This window comes from Paroedura picta, chromosome 2 (genome assembly GCF_049243985.1).
Source record: "Paroedura picta isolate Pp20150507F chromosome 2, Ppicta_v3.0, whole genome shotgun sequence".
Lineage (NCBI taxonomy): Eukaryota > Metazoa > Chordata > Lepidosauria > Squamata > Gekkonidae > Paroedura > Paroedura picta.
The window spans coordinates 37,127,637-37,141,710 of NC_135370.1; the positions used below are offsets into that span (position 1 = coordinate 37,127,637).

A 14,074-nucleotide genomic window follows, 5' to 3' on the forward strand; every position below is an offset into this window, starting at 1 on the left:
CTTCCTCTGCCTCTTCTGGCACACTCCCTGGGGTGGGACTATGAACATCATGCCCTGTATGCATATCCGTTTGAAGAGTCATGCCAAAAGATGTGTTCCACATCAATAATAATTATAATAAAAGTGGCACACACATTGCCCATCATATAGCCAATTTATTTTAAGTTAAAGTTAACAACTCAACGCAACCGTAGCAATATAAAATTGTGAAAACTGTACATACATTCTATTTTTTTTTTCTTCCTTTACAGGTAAGATATGTTAAAAATGTGGCTTTAAAACAGAACTCAAAAAGAGCCATGACTGAAACAGCAGCATACCAACTGTAAACATTTACATTAGGGGACTGCAGTGACTGCATGTTTAACACTGAGAAATCATCTAGCTATCACAGTTCCCTTAATCTGGTGTACCTGGAAACATTTATCAACTGTGGCAACATTTGGTGAATTCATACTAACGGTCACCCTTTGTGTGGTGAGCAGTGGATTCATTAAAATTATTGGCCACATAATGAAGCGTTTACAATTCTGCAGATTAAAGGACCCTGAAAATTATTGTTCCCCACTCCACAGTAGTCTGTTGAGCTTTGTCTTTCTATGCATTTTGTACTGAAGTGAAAGTAAATCCCATTGGTTTAAATGTCTCACTTCCAAGCAGTGTACTCCACTTATGGTGGAATCCTATGGTTGCATAGGACTATATCTTGGAGCACAATCCTGAACGGGTCTGCTCAGAAGTTTATGCAGGTTGTTCAGTGGGGTTTACTCCCAGGAAAGTGTTCTTAGAATTGTATTGTTAGCCAAATAGGACACAGATTTCAGCAGAAAGAAATTACAACTTGTATAACGTGTGAATGCTAGAGAGACAGTGTATTTCACACAGCATGTCCATTAAAAAGTTACCCCGGGGTTTAGTGCTTAGGAGAATTTTCTTAACTGCTAAGCAGTATATAGCTCTCCATGACCGTTTATGCACTGGAGGTTTCATGCCGAGCTGCAGGCTAGAGTTTTAGTCGTGGCACATTGCCCCACTTCTTCCTGTACCCACACGAGGGAGCGCTTGGCCCAGTGCACCTCATTGTACTCCTGCATGAGAGTTGGGGCAGTAAAGTTCCCAGTGCATAAACGGTCCATGTTAGTTAGTAAAAAAAAAAAATAATTCAGTTATACTGCACCATTCTCTCCAACTCCATTTCATCCTCTCAATAATCCTTTGAGGTAGCTTAGGCTGAGAGTTTGTGGCTGGCTCAAAGTCACTCAAGCTACCTTTCATGGCAGAGCGGGGATCCAAAGCTGGGTTTCCCAGATCTTAGTCTAACACTCTGTATCACATCAATTTACAAAGAAACCACTTATCCCATGCCAAAATCCTACTAAGTTCCCCAAATTTCACAGTTGCATGTTCTACATGCCGTATCAGGAACCCAAATGTTGAGCTGCAAAACAATATTAAAAAATCATAACAAATATTTATTAAACAAAGTGCACTGATACAATGTGATAAAACAAAGTAAAAACAACACATATCTAACTGCATATAATAGAAGACGACTTGGTTCTTATATGCCGCTTTTCTCTACCCGAAGGAGTCTCAAAGCAGTTTACAGTCGCCTTCCCTTTCCTCTCCCCACAACAGACACCCTGTGAGGGAGGTGAGGCTAAGAGAGCCCTGATATTCCTGCTCGGTCAGAACAGCTTGATCAGTGCTCTGGCGATCCCAAGGTCACCCAGGTATTTGGAGCCCACCTTCTAAAATATGTATTACTTGAGGTCACCACGCTCAGGTTTTGCCTGACTCTACATCAAGAGTGCATTTCCTTGTGTGCCAGAAAAAGCCATATCACCATCTCCAGCCAGCAAGATAAATAAACAAAGGTAAAGGTATCCCCCGTGCAAGCACTGAGTCATGTCTGACCCTTGGGGTGACACCCTCTAGCATTTTAAATAAACAATTACAATACATTAATAACTTACCTTGAGGTCTGTATCACAATTTGCTTCAACTGTTAAGTAAAAACTAAAGTGAGTCATTTCTAAACGTGGGATACAAAAATGATCTCCAAAACACTATAGAAATATGAAAAATATCAGCCCAGTCTGAAATGTATCTGTAAAAGGCCAAATCATCCAAGTTTCAACTGGAGTGGGTGATTTATTCACGCACAGTAGGAACAGAATTTTCCACCCCATCAGGACCAAGCTAATGTATCTGCCTTACTTCCCATGATCCTATAATAAGGAAGATGTATTCTGTCTCTGTCATGATACATTTAAATACAAGGGTGTCCAAGCAATGGCATTTAAAAATCATTAGTAGTGCACATACCTATTGGGATTACCCAGGTGGAGTGACAGGATACAACCCACAGTATTCAACCCACAATACTTAAAAAATCAATGGTAAACATGTGAATCCATCAGAAAAGTCCATGGAACGCTAATTGTTACTGTTACTATTCATTCATTTATTGTTGAATTGTTGTTTTATTCATGTCTTCCATATATTGCGGTGCTGTTATTGCATATGGAAATGATAATAGCACAAAAAATCCAAAGTAAATAAGCAGCATAATCTTTTTTTGCTGGGTTCACTTCAAATAACACGTAAACTTTTGATTTTATCAAAGCTCATCTACAGGGAGGGAGGGAGGGAGAGTGTATGTGTGAGTGAGTGTGTGAGTGAGTGTGTGTGTGTGTGTGAGAGAGAGAGAGAGAGAGAGAGAGAGAGAGAACTGTTACTTAGGCCTGGTGAAATGGCTGCCTTCTGTTTATAACAGCATGGAGGAGGTGATTTGGTTAGACTGCACTTGGTACCAAAAGATTTCAGGTTGTATCCCAGCATAGTCACACAGAGATATTCGAAGGCAGCTTTCCTTCAAGGGGGGGGGGGGGAGACGCCAACAGAAACCAGTGTATTTTGATAATAAATAGGCAAAACAGCACCATCTTCCTCCAGTTCTAGATTTCCACAACATCGAGCAGTTTCTTGTCACAAAAGTGGTAGTCCCCTTCTGTTACACGTTGTACACACAGACGCAACCATGGGAGCGCATCGCGCTGGGAAGAGTGCCCACAATTTCCCATTTATCACATTCGGGATCATATTTCTCAATATTTTGCAAATACGACCCTTTAGAAGACGAATAGCCTCCGGTTATGTAGATGAAACCGTTCATGACGACAGATCCGCACTCCATCCTCCTTTCCATCATATCAGCCTTCTGTTTCCACTCCTTTTGCTCCGGATCATAACAATCCGTGATCGTGGTTTGTCCACCCACAAGATAGAGCTTGTTTTCCAGTGCGATGGAACACAATCCGTACTCTGCAGAGAGAAAAGAGAAATGCTGGAATACTGCCTAATTGTTTGAAAGCTCCAAATACAGCTGGTCTGCCAATTCAAAGAAATGCAGGAGGAAACTAGGGATCACATTTCAAAGCCACGGAAACAGATTTCTTCATTGATTAGAGGGGGTGTCAGACATTGGGGCTGCATGGAAGTTCAAGATTTCTGCAAGCAAGGGAAATTAGAAAGGTTGCCACCTCTGGGGTGGAAAGTCCTTGAGATTTGGGAATGGAGAATGGAAGGACGTCAATGAATCGGAATAATACTGAGCTGGGAGAGAACACAAGTCCAGCCCCCCCACCTTTTCTCAGGGTCTTAAAAACCACACACTCCTAACAGATGCTCATCCAATCTCCTCCAAAAAACCACCAACGAAGGAGAGTCCATCTCCTCTCAGAGGCAGCATATCTACAAACAGCCCTCACCATCAGAAAATGCTCTCTAATATTTAAGTGGAACCTCCTTTCCTATAATTTACATCCATTGCTCATAGACCTTGTCTCTAAAGCTGCAGTAAACAAGTTGGCCCCCTCTTCAACATGTCTACCTTGTATGTAGTTAAATGCAGCTATCATATCACGCTTTGCCCTCTTCAGCTCTCAACCTTTCCTTATATGTAAGGTGACCAGATTTTAACATTGGTAAAGCGGGACACCATTGACCGGTGGGGTTCTTGATTACAAATTTGGTCTACATGGAGCAACAAAAAGTTTCATAGAATGCATAGAACACAAACATAGTATTGTAATATATATTTTTAAATTTCAGCATAAGTACAATTTGCCAGGTACCCCCCGATGTCCCTCCAAAAGTGGGACAATCTGGTCATCTTAGTTACATGGCACGGACTCCTCCTCAACCATCCCAATCAAGCTTCTCTGAACACCTTCCAACTTGTCAATATCCTTCTTGAACTGTGATGCCCGGAACTGGACACGATATTCCAAATGAGGTCTAACCAATGCAGAATATAGTGATATTATAATTTCCCTTGTGCTAGATTCTATGCTTCTGGCAATGCAGCCTAATATTGCCTTTGTCTTCTTAGCTGCCAAATTGCACTGTTGGGCGTAACACCTTAGAGTCCATCCTCTAAAACAGACCTTTTCTCCAAAAGAACAAGAGTTAGTTCTTATATGCCGCTTTTCTCTACCCGAAGGAGTCTCAAAGCGGCTTACAGTTGCCTGCCCTTTCCTCTCCTCACAACAGACACCCTGTGAGGTAGGTGAGGCTGAGAGAGCCCAAGGTCACCCAGCTGGTTGCATGTAAAGGAACAGGGAATCAAACCCGGCTCGCCCGATTGGAAGTCCAGATTAGAAACCCAGATTAGAAGTCTGCACTCCTAACCACTACACCAAGTTGTCTCCAGAGGAACTGATCTGTGTTGACTGGAGATTAGTTGTAATTCCCACCTGGAAGCTGGCAACCCTAGAAATTAACTGAATACTCTTTGAAGATGAGCCAAAGAAGTCCCAAAATCAATGGGCTTAGAAGGGTATAATTTTTTAAGACTACACTGTGAGTCTGTCCCCAGCCTTACATAATCTAATGTTAACACCTGCTTCTTCATTAGCCAGGTTCCTCAGGTGTTTACCATTTTCAATGGATAGCCTTCTCTTTTACTTTCCCCCTTGCATTATATGTAGTTCACTGATTCTCCATCTCCCATCTCAAAAGCTGTAAACTGGAGTCCTGTGGCACGGTAAAGACCAATAAAGTTTCACCTCAGTCTCGGCTTTTATGTGTTAGACCCCTCTTCATTCCATGTGTGGGTTTGCAGTTCTTACACTCTCTCCATGCATCTAATGAAATTAAGTCTGACTCACCGAAGAGTGTTGAAATAAAATTGTGTTAGTCTTCAAAGTGCTGCAAAAGTCCCATAAATTTTTTTCTGTAGCAGGCTACCATGGCTGTCTCTTTAGAAATCCTCCCCCAAACAATTTATTTTAACATAAAGCAGCCACAAGGATTAGCTGTATGACTTAGGAACTATTTAACTCTTCCTACCCAAAATAGTTTTCTAACCAAAATAGTTAGCCTGCCAGCCTGATTGTATCTCCCTCCAAGCCTGATTGTATCTCCTCCTGGACAAAACTGCTGCTACCCTCCCCTTCAACAAAACAAAATCCATAGGGAATCAGTTTTCCATGGGCAAATAATTAAAGAGCCCCTTTTCTCCATATTAGTCTTCCCAATGAAACTACAGCTTCAGCAACTGCTTTATTAAGGGCATAAGATCGCCCGGGAAATGAATCTGCATGTTTGCTGTCCATGCTCCCCAAGCAGTTCTCCTTAAAGCAATAGCTGCCCAAGGGGCGGTGAGATTCCTGTTTACCAGGTTCACTGCACCAGAGCACATTGGCCCTTTTCTGCCGGACGTCCACAGCCTGTCAACTTTCCTAGAGGGTTAGGACAATCCTCCTTGAAGCCTTAATTTAAAAGTGAAGGCTAAGGCTCGTGGTTAAATGCTAGCAAATGAAAGTGGACCAGTGTTGCTAGCAGACCATGCAATCTTGTGGCTGCAAATTGCAGTGGCGGAGGTTTCTTTTTGAGATGGACCAACTTGCCTTGGTTCTCAACGGCAACTCTGCATGTTTTCCAGATTTGGGAGAGTGATGTGTTTATCTTAGTAGGAGAATCAGGAGTTATAGTGTTCTCTCTCTGGTTTGTAATACTGCAAGGGTAATACCTATCGGGATGAGAGGTTTCTTCTTCGCCAGCAATCCTTCCTTCCTGCTTTCCTTCTCTCTCTGCCAGCACTTCTGAAGAGAAGACATGACTTTCTCCCCCCTGCAAGCACAGCTGGCAAGTGTGAATATGTCTACCATACACAGACCTGCCCCCTCACAATCAGCTCTTGGGGTTGTTTGCAGAACGTTTAGATGAGAGTAAGCTGGTGGATTCTCGGTAAAGTTCCCTCACATACACTTTGCATGCATCCTGTCTTCATTTATTTTAAGCATAATGTCGATGAGTCTACCATACGTCACTGCTGTGCCAGTTTTCTCTGCTACATAGTGTCTAGCACTCTACATAAGTACCACGTTTCCCCCCACACCAAAGAGGACTAAAATTTACCTGGATGTGGGCTACTAGTGACGGTGCTCCATTCATCAATTTCTGAGCGATAACACTGAACTTTGTCATAAGTGCAGCTTCCCCGGTAACCATAGTGACCTCCGATGACATAGATTGCTTCGTTCAGGACACAGGCGGTAGCATTTCCAACCCCTGTTTGAATTTGCAAAAGGGCTTCAAACCATGTTTAACATCACTTTCATGAATAAATTTGTTACAACACTTTTCATACAAGCATGAAGCTACCCCTGAAGGTCTTTGAACAAATACGTATTAAAATATATGATGAAGACAACCCGTTACGGCAAAGGACAATGGCACAATAAACTTATTTTTCTAATTATGTGTAATCATTTATGCATATAGACATTCAAGTGTAATCACATAAGTTGGCTTTTCAGTGCACAGAAAAACAGCAAGTGTACTTGTGTAACTTATTGATCAGCTGTTGCTGAGCATAAGCCAAGACATAAATCAAATACAATGACTTAATAACATTAAATATTAATTTAATGTTAAATCATTTTCGCTAGCAGGAGCCTTTCCTGTTCTCAAGTATAAATACACAATGATATCTGAAACACAGGGGCGTTTATTTGAATCATGCATTTGCTGAATGAATATTATACTGAAATGTAGTTTAAGCAACAAATTATAGACAGTTGAACAGGAAAAATGATTATATTGGAATGGGCTTTTTATCTTAACGTAGAAATCAAGTTAAAATATAATTATCAGCTAACAATAATTCAGATTACTGTTCCTCATATATCACTTTTCTTATACAGAAAGTCACTATGATGTACTTGGAACCTATATGCAGCTGTGTTGGTCCAAAAGCAAAATCCTAAAACAAGAACATAAGCCCATGTAATACCTTTTAAAAGGACCAAACAAAATTACTCCAAACACTCTCCAAGCAGTGTCATTCTTTTTTCCCTTTTCCCCCCCAAATATAGTTTTATTAAGGATTTTCATTAATAAAAGATAGCAGAACGAAACAAAGTCTTACAAGAAAAAAAACAAGCAAACAAAAAAACAAACAAAATACAATACAAAACAGAATAACGTTAACAGTACAATTTCCTTCTTATTTTGCCTTTTGGAACTGTCCATAGAGTTTTCTTCTTATTAGACTTTGCCAAAGTCAGTTGCATAAAGTAGTAGCAAAACAACTGTAATTAAATTAATTCCTAACCCTTTTTAAAGAGTAGATCTTTAAAAACCAAGTAGTACGGAATGCATTACATACCTTTGACCATGTCCGCAATAGGGATCCATTTCTTTTTTAAAGGATCATAGAGTTCTGCTTCTTCCGTCGGAGCCCCTTTTCTGTAACCCCCTAAGGCATAGATGCAGCCATTCAGGGTAACAGCACAGTGGTAGTACCTTGCATTCAGCATTGGGCAGCCTTCAATCCAGTCGTCAGCCTCACAGTTGTATATCCACACTACATCAAGGGCTTCTATATTGTCTGTTCTGTAACCCCCTGTGACATAAATATTAGGACCCAAACTTGTAACCGCATAACTTTCCCTTGCGTGGTCCGGCATATCTGCACCCTGGACCCAGATATTGGTGACAGGATCCCAGATGTGCACCTCTGATAAAGGGTGCCAGTAATATCCCCCAATCACATACATAACAGCTGTCGACGTTTCAGCGGCAGCTTTGGGGTTATGGCTTAGGGCATTGTGTATTAGAGACCTAATCTTGTTTTCATTTAACCGGCATTTCTTGTGCAAGCTTAAGGCTGACCTCAGATACATTTTGTCTAAGGCCATTTCGAGACAGCTCAGCAGATCGCAAATGTACTCGGCTCGTGTGTCCACGTCGTGAGAGATCCACTTGATAACTGGCTCTATCGCTGCATCTTTTTTCCTGAGGCTGAGGTTCTTTCTGGAGAGGATGAGCTGAAGTTTCTCACCGCTGATTTCCATAAACTCTTCCTGCCTGCACACTTCTTCAAATCGAGATAACCACAGCCTTGCAGATTCCTTCTCCAGCTCTGGACAGACATGGTATTCGGCGAAGGAGTGCATCCCGAGGCAGTTGTCGATGTCCAAGTGCCTTATCAAGAACTGTTCACATGCTTTCTTTACCGAGGTAAACTGGAGGAGATCTGCAGTTTGAAGGAGGCTCTGGACGTTCCCTTTTGTTATCTGAATCTCCGATGTGTAGGTATAGACCACCAGGGATTCCAGAATGGTGGGATTGAGCCCAGAAAGTGTGATCCGGTTATTAGTCTTTTCTTTCATGTCAGAAGTGAACATTGCCTTGAAGTAGTTGCTACAAGCAGCCAGCACTGCCTTATGGCAATGGAAAATCACATCCGAAGTGCATTGAAGAGTAATATCGGTAAATAAACCATCCAGGTAGAATGTTCTGAAGGCATCTAAGAACTCCCCAGGGTGAGAGTGGTTCTTAAATAGATAGGTATATTCTTCCTGCCCAGTCAACGCCATAACTGCAATAAAATAGATTAAGGAGGGTAGCCATGTCAGAAATGCTAAAGCAGTGATCTTCACACAACTTATGCATGTTTAATCACATGTAACCCCCCACCATTTCCAGTGGAACTTTCTCCCAAGTTGGTACATGCAGGATTTCTTTACAGTGTTTATTTCTAGGGTTGGTTTTTTTTCTTTTGGGGAGGGGAGGGCATAACAAAAATACCACAACATTCCATAGCAATAAAAAGGGGAATCGAATAAAGCAAAGACACAAAGAAAAGGTGCATACTCGTAGTAAAACAACTTCAAAGGGAAAAAAGGAATTAACCTCTTTATAACCTCCTCTCACTTGTGAGATAAAATCACTGTTACATACCCAAGAAACAAAGAATAATATCATAGTGCAGGGGGTGCCAAACTGTGGCTCCCCAGATGTCCATGGATTACACTTCCCTGCATGCTGGCAGTGACTCATGGGAATTGTAGTCCATGGGCATCTGGAGAGCCAGTTTGGCCATCCCTGTTACAGTGCATCCCAAATGTTCATAACTAACTCAATAATATACAAATTATATAAGGAATCTCAGAAGGTCAAGTGAGGCGGCCAAAAGAGTAGGAAGACAAGCGGACAGGCTTGCTAGCTAAGTAATTATTAATTAATTGAATCTCTAAACTGCCCATCTCAATAACCCAGCTTTGGGCGGTGCCCAATAGATATAGCAATACATAATTTTGAAAATTTGATTAAAACAGTTTTAAACACAATTAAAAACAATATAATATTTTAGATTTAGGATTTAAAATAGAAGAAATATTTAAAATAATGTATTGCACTGGCAAATCTAAGAACAATGTCTCTGTTATGTCACAATCTATCAGGTCTAGAATCTCCCATGTCAGTAGATGGTAACACAAGTGGGAGGTGGGGCCTGATAGAAGCTAGATGTTTGGCCTTTATCAACTTTCAGTTATTCAGCAAAGTGTGTTACAAGGAAAAACTATTTTTCAGTGTCTATTGATAATAAAAAGATGTAAGATTTTTGTGCGCAAGCACATTTCAGATATCTGAAGAAGTGTGCTTGCATGCAAAAGCTTATACTTGGGAGAAAACTTTGTTTTAAAAGCTGCCACTGGACTCGAACTTCATTCTACTGCTTCAGAACAACATGGCTGCCCACCTGACAATATGGAAGGCATTGAAAGATACTAAATTCTATATGACTGGCAATATTGTGCAATGCTGTAAGACTTAAGGAAATACAACTTGGGAGTCTTAGGAAACTGGGATGCAAGTTTCCAACTATTTTTAATCATCTGAAAAATCTTGAGATTTTTGAAGAGCTTAATCACACATGGTCGAGTTGTACCAGAACCCTCCACGAATGTTCTGGTTTTTATAGCCTTCTGTCAGGAGTAAAATTTCAGCGGTTCAAAATCTTGAAAGATTAAGCCAGGCTTTCCTGAAACCTTGGAGTTTCTAGAGGGCCCTGGAATAGTTTCCTAATGGTTAGAGCTAATTAAATTGGTGTTTTTGTTTAATTTGTCAAACATTTATCAGGTGATATGCTATGACCACATATGGTCATATCAACGCACCCATCCCTCCCAAAATGGCCAACGATGGGCCCAGAGGGGGTCGGAAGGGGAGTTGGCCCAACTGGGGTGTGTACCCAACTATGTTTCTCAACCATATTGTTCATGATTGCACCACTTCTGGGGGTTCTCAAAGCCCAAAGAAGGTTTCAAGGAGTTATCAATGGTTAAAAGGTTGAGAAAGGCTGGATTAAACAGACATTAATGGAAGGCTGATACTCTATAATCATTTTAATGCATAAATCCTCTACTGGTTTATCTAGGTCCCTGATCCAGGTATTGCCTAGCCCTAGAGAAACTTCCTGAAGACTTAGGCAGTGCGTATCTTTCATGCCTTTCTCACTCAGTCAAGTTTGCTTCCAGTATCTGGCAAATAACAATGTTGAGGAACAACTTTCATTAATCCGCAATTACAGTTTTGCTACCTGAGCCTATGTATGGTTACTCAGAAACAAGACCATGAAGTTCAGCAAGGCTTACTCCCAAGGAAGTCTGCATAGGATTGTAGTGCTAATATGTTCGTCAGCAAAGTCAGATGCCTCTAGGCCAGAGTGGTTAAGAGTGGCAGCCTCTAATCTGGCAAACTGGGTTTGATTCCCTGCTCCTCCTGCTGGGTGACCTTGGGCTAGTCACAGTCTTATTAAAGCTGTTATTACAGAACAGTCCTGTCAGAGCTCTCTCAGTCCCACCTACCTCACAGAGCGTCAGTTATGGGGAAAGGAAGGGAAGGCACTTTTAAGAATCCTTGTAAGATTCCTTCAGGTAGTGAAAAGCGGGGTATAAACCAAATCATCTTCTCAGTGTAAAGTCTATAAGCATATTTTTTTTGAATGCATAGTGAGAAATATAAGGATACTTTACTATAAGGAGAAATTCAAATGGGTAGCCGTGTTGGTCTGAAGTAGCACAATAAAATCAGGGTCCAGTAGCACCGTTAAGATCAACAAAGGTTTATTCAAGGCGTGAGGAAGAGTGCTTGCACTCAAAAACTCACACCTTGAATAAATTTTTGTTGGTCTTAAAGGTGCGACTGGATTTTGATTTTGTTGTATAAGGAGAAATGTATATTTTGACAAAATATATATTTTTCCCCATGTAGTAGTGCTCACTTTTATTCTATAATTCATTAAACTGGTGTTCATTTGGTTCCCCAGTGTAACAACACCACATGCCTCAAACCTTTGTCTGAATAACATAACTCTTATTTTTCTTAAATGAAAGGGAAAAAAAAAAAAAACAAGGCCTGGAAGATTCTGCATTCACATTCGGTTTCCCTTTTAATTTTGACAATAAACATACTGGTGTGTAAGAGAAAATAAACCGTGCAGGAAAGATTAGTAAGCCACTGATAGAAATACTATAGTAGTAGAGTAACTGCTCATGGGGAATTAAAGGGGGCCAGGTTTTTAACATTTACCCTTTACAAAAACAGCGCAGTCCCAGTTAGGCTGGCCAGTTCACAAAGGACCCCAACCGCCATCAGCTGCGAAGAGGGGCAGGCGGCCTTTCCGTGGAGGTGAACTAGCGCAAAAGCCGTCGCTTCGGAAGAACCCCGGAGCAGCGCTCCCGACAGGCGCGTCCAGACGGCAGGTGCGCCGAATCCCTTTCTTCCTCTCCGCCCGGCCCCGGGACAAAGGCGGCGGCGGCGGCGGCCCTCGAGCGACACCCCTCGCCCGTGCCCAGGACGCGCTTCCCCCCTTGACGCCCCAAGAAGACCCACCTGCTCTGCAAAGTCCAGGCAGGCGCAGCCCCGCGCTCGGCGAAGGGCGAGACAAAGGCGGGCAGGTCGGAGCGCTCCGGCTGGCTGGCTGGCTCTCCGGGGCAAAGGGCTAGGGAAGCCCCCCTATATTAGCCCCCGGCTGGGATTGCTCGTGGGGCATTGTGGGAGCGCGTGCCCCGCTGCCCCAGGAGGCTCGAGGGGGGCTCTGGGGGTCCTGCCTGGGGCCAAGCGGGCGGCCAACTCCTGCGCGCCCTGCTGCCCGTCGGGGCGGCTTTGCCTTGCGAGAGGGAAGGCGCGAAGAGGCGCGGAGAAGCGCCAAACGGGGGCAGCGAGGGCGCGCCGGCTCCTTTGCCCATCTTTGGAAGAGACGCTGCTGCTGCTGGTTGCTGCCTGCCAGCCCGAGGAACAGATGGGACCAGGCGAGGCGGCGGCGGCGGCACCTCCTATTTTGGCGTCCCAGCTGGCGCCCTCCGCTCTTCCTTCCCCCACCCCCCACGTCCCTCTGCTCGCAGCAAGGTCATCGGCAGCAGCTGATAGGGCCGCCTCCCCACGGCAAGCCCGAGCCAGGCAAACCTGGAGGTTCCCTCCATTCGCATTCCGCCTGCTTTCCAGGTGGGAGCGCCACTGGGTGGGGAGCCTGCTGGATTCCCAGGAGCCCATGAGGTAAATTATTTGCCACAGATGCCTAGCTTGTCGGTCCCACCAGCCAGGGTTATTGGCGAGACCTCAGGGACTAAGACTACCAGAGCCCAGCCACGAAACCCGGAAAATCCACAACCATTGGTTGACTCAGCCGGTGAAAGCCTTTACCAATTCATACATACTTTTGTTATTGGCTCTCTCTCTCCCTCCAAATTCCTGGTTCCTCTAGTGGAGCAAAAATACAGACATACCGAACAGATGCCTGAGCCGGTGTGGTGTTGTGGTTAGAGTAGGATCGGGGAGACCCAGGTTCAAATTGCCTCTCTGCCATGGAAGCTTCTTGAATGACCTTGGGCCAGCCCCACTCTCTGACCTTGCCTACCACATCTGCAGGCTGTCGGCTTCCTAGAAAGAAAATCTTCATTATGCATATCTGATTCACGTGGGATTGATGTTCAAGTCTGCATGCTGAGAATAAAGTGGCACGAATTGCTTGTGTTAACACATCCTGCGTATCCACACTTTCTTTGCAAACATGAAACACAACAGTGGACCGGCTGAATTATAGTTCCAATGTAGACATAAGATTTTAGATAACATTGTAATAAAAGCTTGTTCCTCCTAACATTTTACCTTAGGACTCTTGCCCTAAATATACGTTACAAAGAGAAGCAGGTTTGGCAGAAGTTTTCCAACTGACACAGCAAAGGGAGACTGTGAGCAAGGAATTGCCAAGGATAGATTCAAATGAGTAGTTGTGTTGGTCTGAAGTAGCACCATAAAATCAATAGCACCTTTAAGACCAACAATTTATCCAAGGCGCGAGGAAGAGTGCTTGCACTCAAAAGCTCACACCTTGAATAAATCTTTGTTGGTCTTAAAAGGTGCTACTGGACTCTGATTTTAAGGAATTGCCAAGACAGAGCCCTGAAACAAATGTTGAAATGAGAGTGAAGAAAGAAGTCTTAATCACAGTTTTAATCACTTTCACTGCTAGCAAGTTCTTGCGAGGCCTTTATGACATTTAGTAAATTGGTTCTGACATGAATCTTCAATTGTCTGACCACCCTACAATTTAATCCTAAACAGAACAAGACACACAATCTCCTTAAATGGCCTTAGAAGGCTAAAACTCTCCTTCAGAATGAACTGCCAACACTGTCTTACTTCACTGGGGGGGGGGAATAGATATTGGAATGGTTATTGCATGTGCCCCATGGTAGTTTTATTCAATACACCC

The 14,074-nt window shown here is 43.0% G+C and overlaps 1 protein-coding gene across 4 annotated transcripts; it reads right to left on the reverse strand.

Moving 5' to 3' along the window:
• Positions 1-135: 135 nt before the first annotated feature.
• Positions 136-13,254, reverse strand: KLHL23 (kelch like family member 23). 4 transcript variants are annotated; one of them, XM_077319775.1, is made up of 4 exons: positions 13,086-13,254; positions 7,679-8,893; positions 6,427-6,579; positions 136-3,327 (listed from the first exon to the last, which is right to left on the reverse strand). In XM_077319775.1, the coding sequence occupies exons 2-4, from the start codon at positions 8,889-8,891 to the stop codon at positions 3,017-3,019; spliced, it is 1,677 nt and encodes a 558-aa protein (XP_077175890.1). In that variant the 5' UTR covers positions 8,892-8,893; positions 13,086-13,254; the 3' UTR covers positions 136-3,016. The 4 variants fall into 4 exon arrangements, with proteins under 4 accessions (XP_077175890.1, XP_077175889.1, XP_077175887.1 ...); XM_077319774.1 differs by having other exon boundaries at positions 13,017-13,254; XM_077319772.1 differs by lacking the exon at positions 13,086-13,254 and adding an exon at positions 12,193-12,736.
• Positions 13,255-14,074: the final 820 nt, after the last annotated feature.

What these genes read in the sequence shown, in the direction of transcription:
- KLHL23 (XM_077319775.1), bottom strand. Translation starts at nt 8,891, where the DNA reads ATGGCGTTGACTGGGCAGGAAGAATATACCTATCTATTTAAGAACCAC. An exon ending in TATTGCGGACATGGTCAAAG is followed by an intron (nt 6,580 to 7,678) that starts GTATGTAATGCA and finishes AAATTCAAACAG; the next exon opens with GGGTTGGAAATGCTACCGCC. An exon ending in CACTAGTAGCCCACATCCAG is followed by an intron (nt 3,328 to 6,426) that starts GTAAATTTTAGT and finishes TTCTCTCTGCAG; the next exon opens with AGTACGGATTGTGTTCCATC.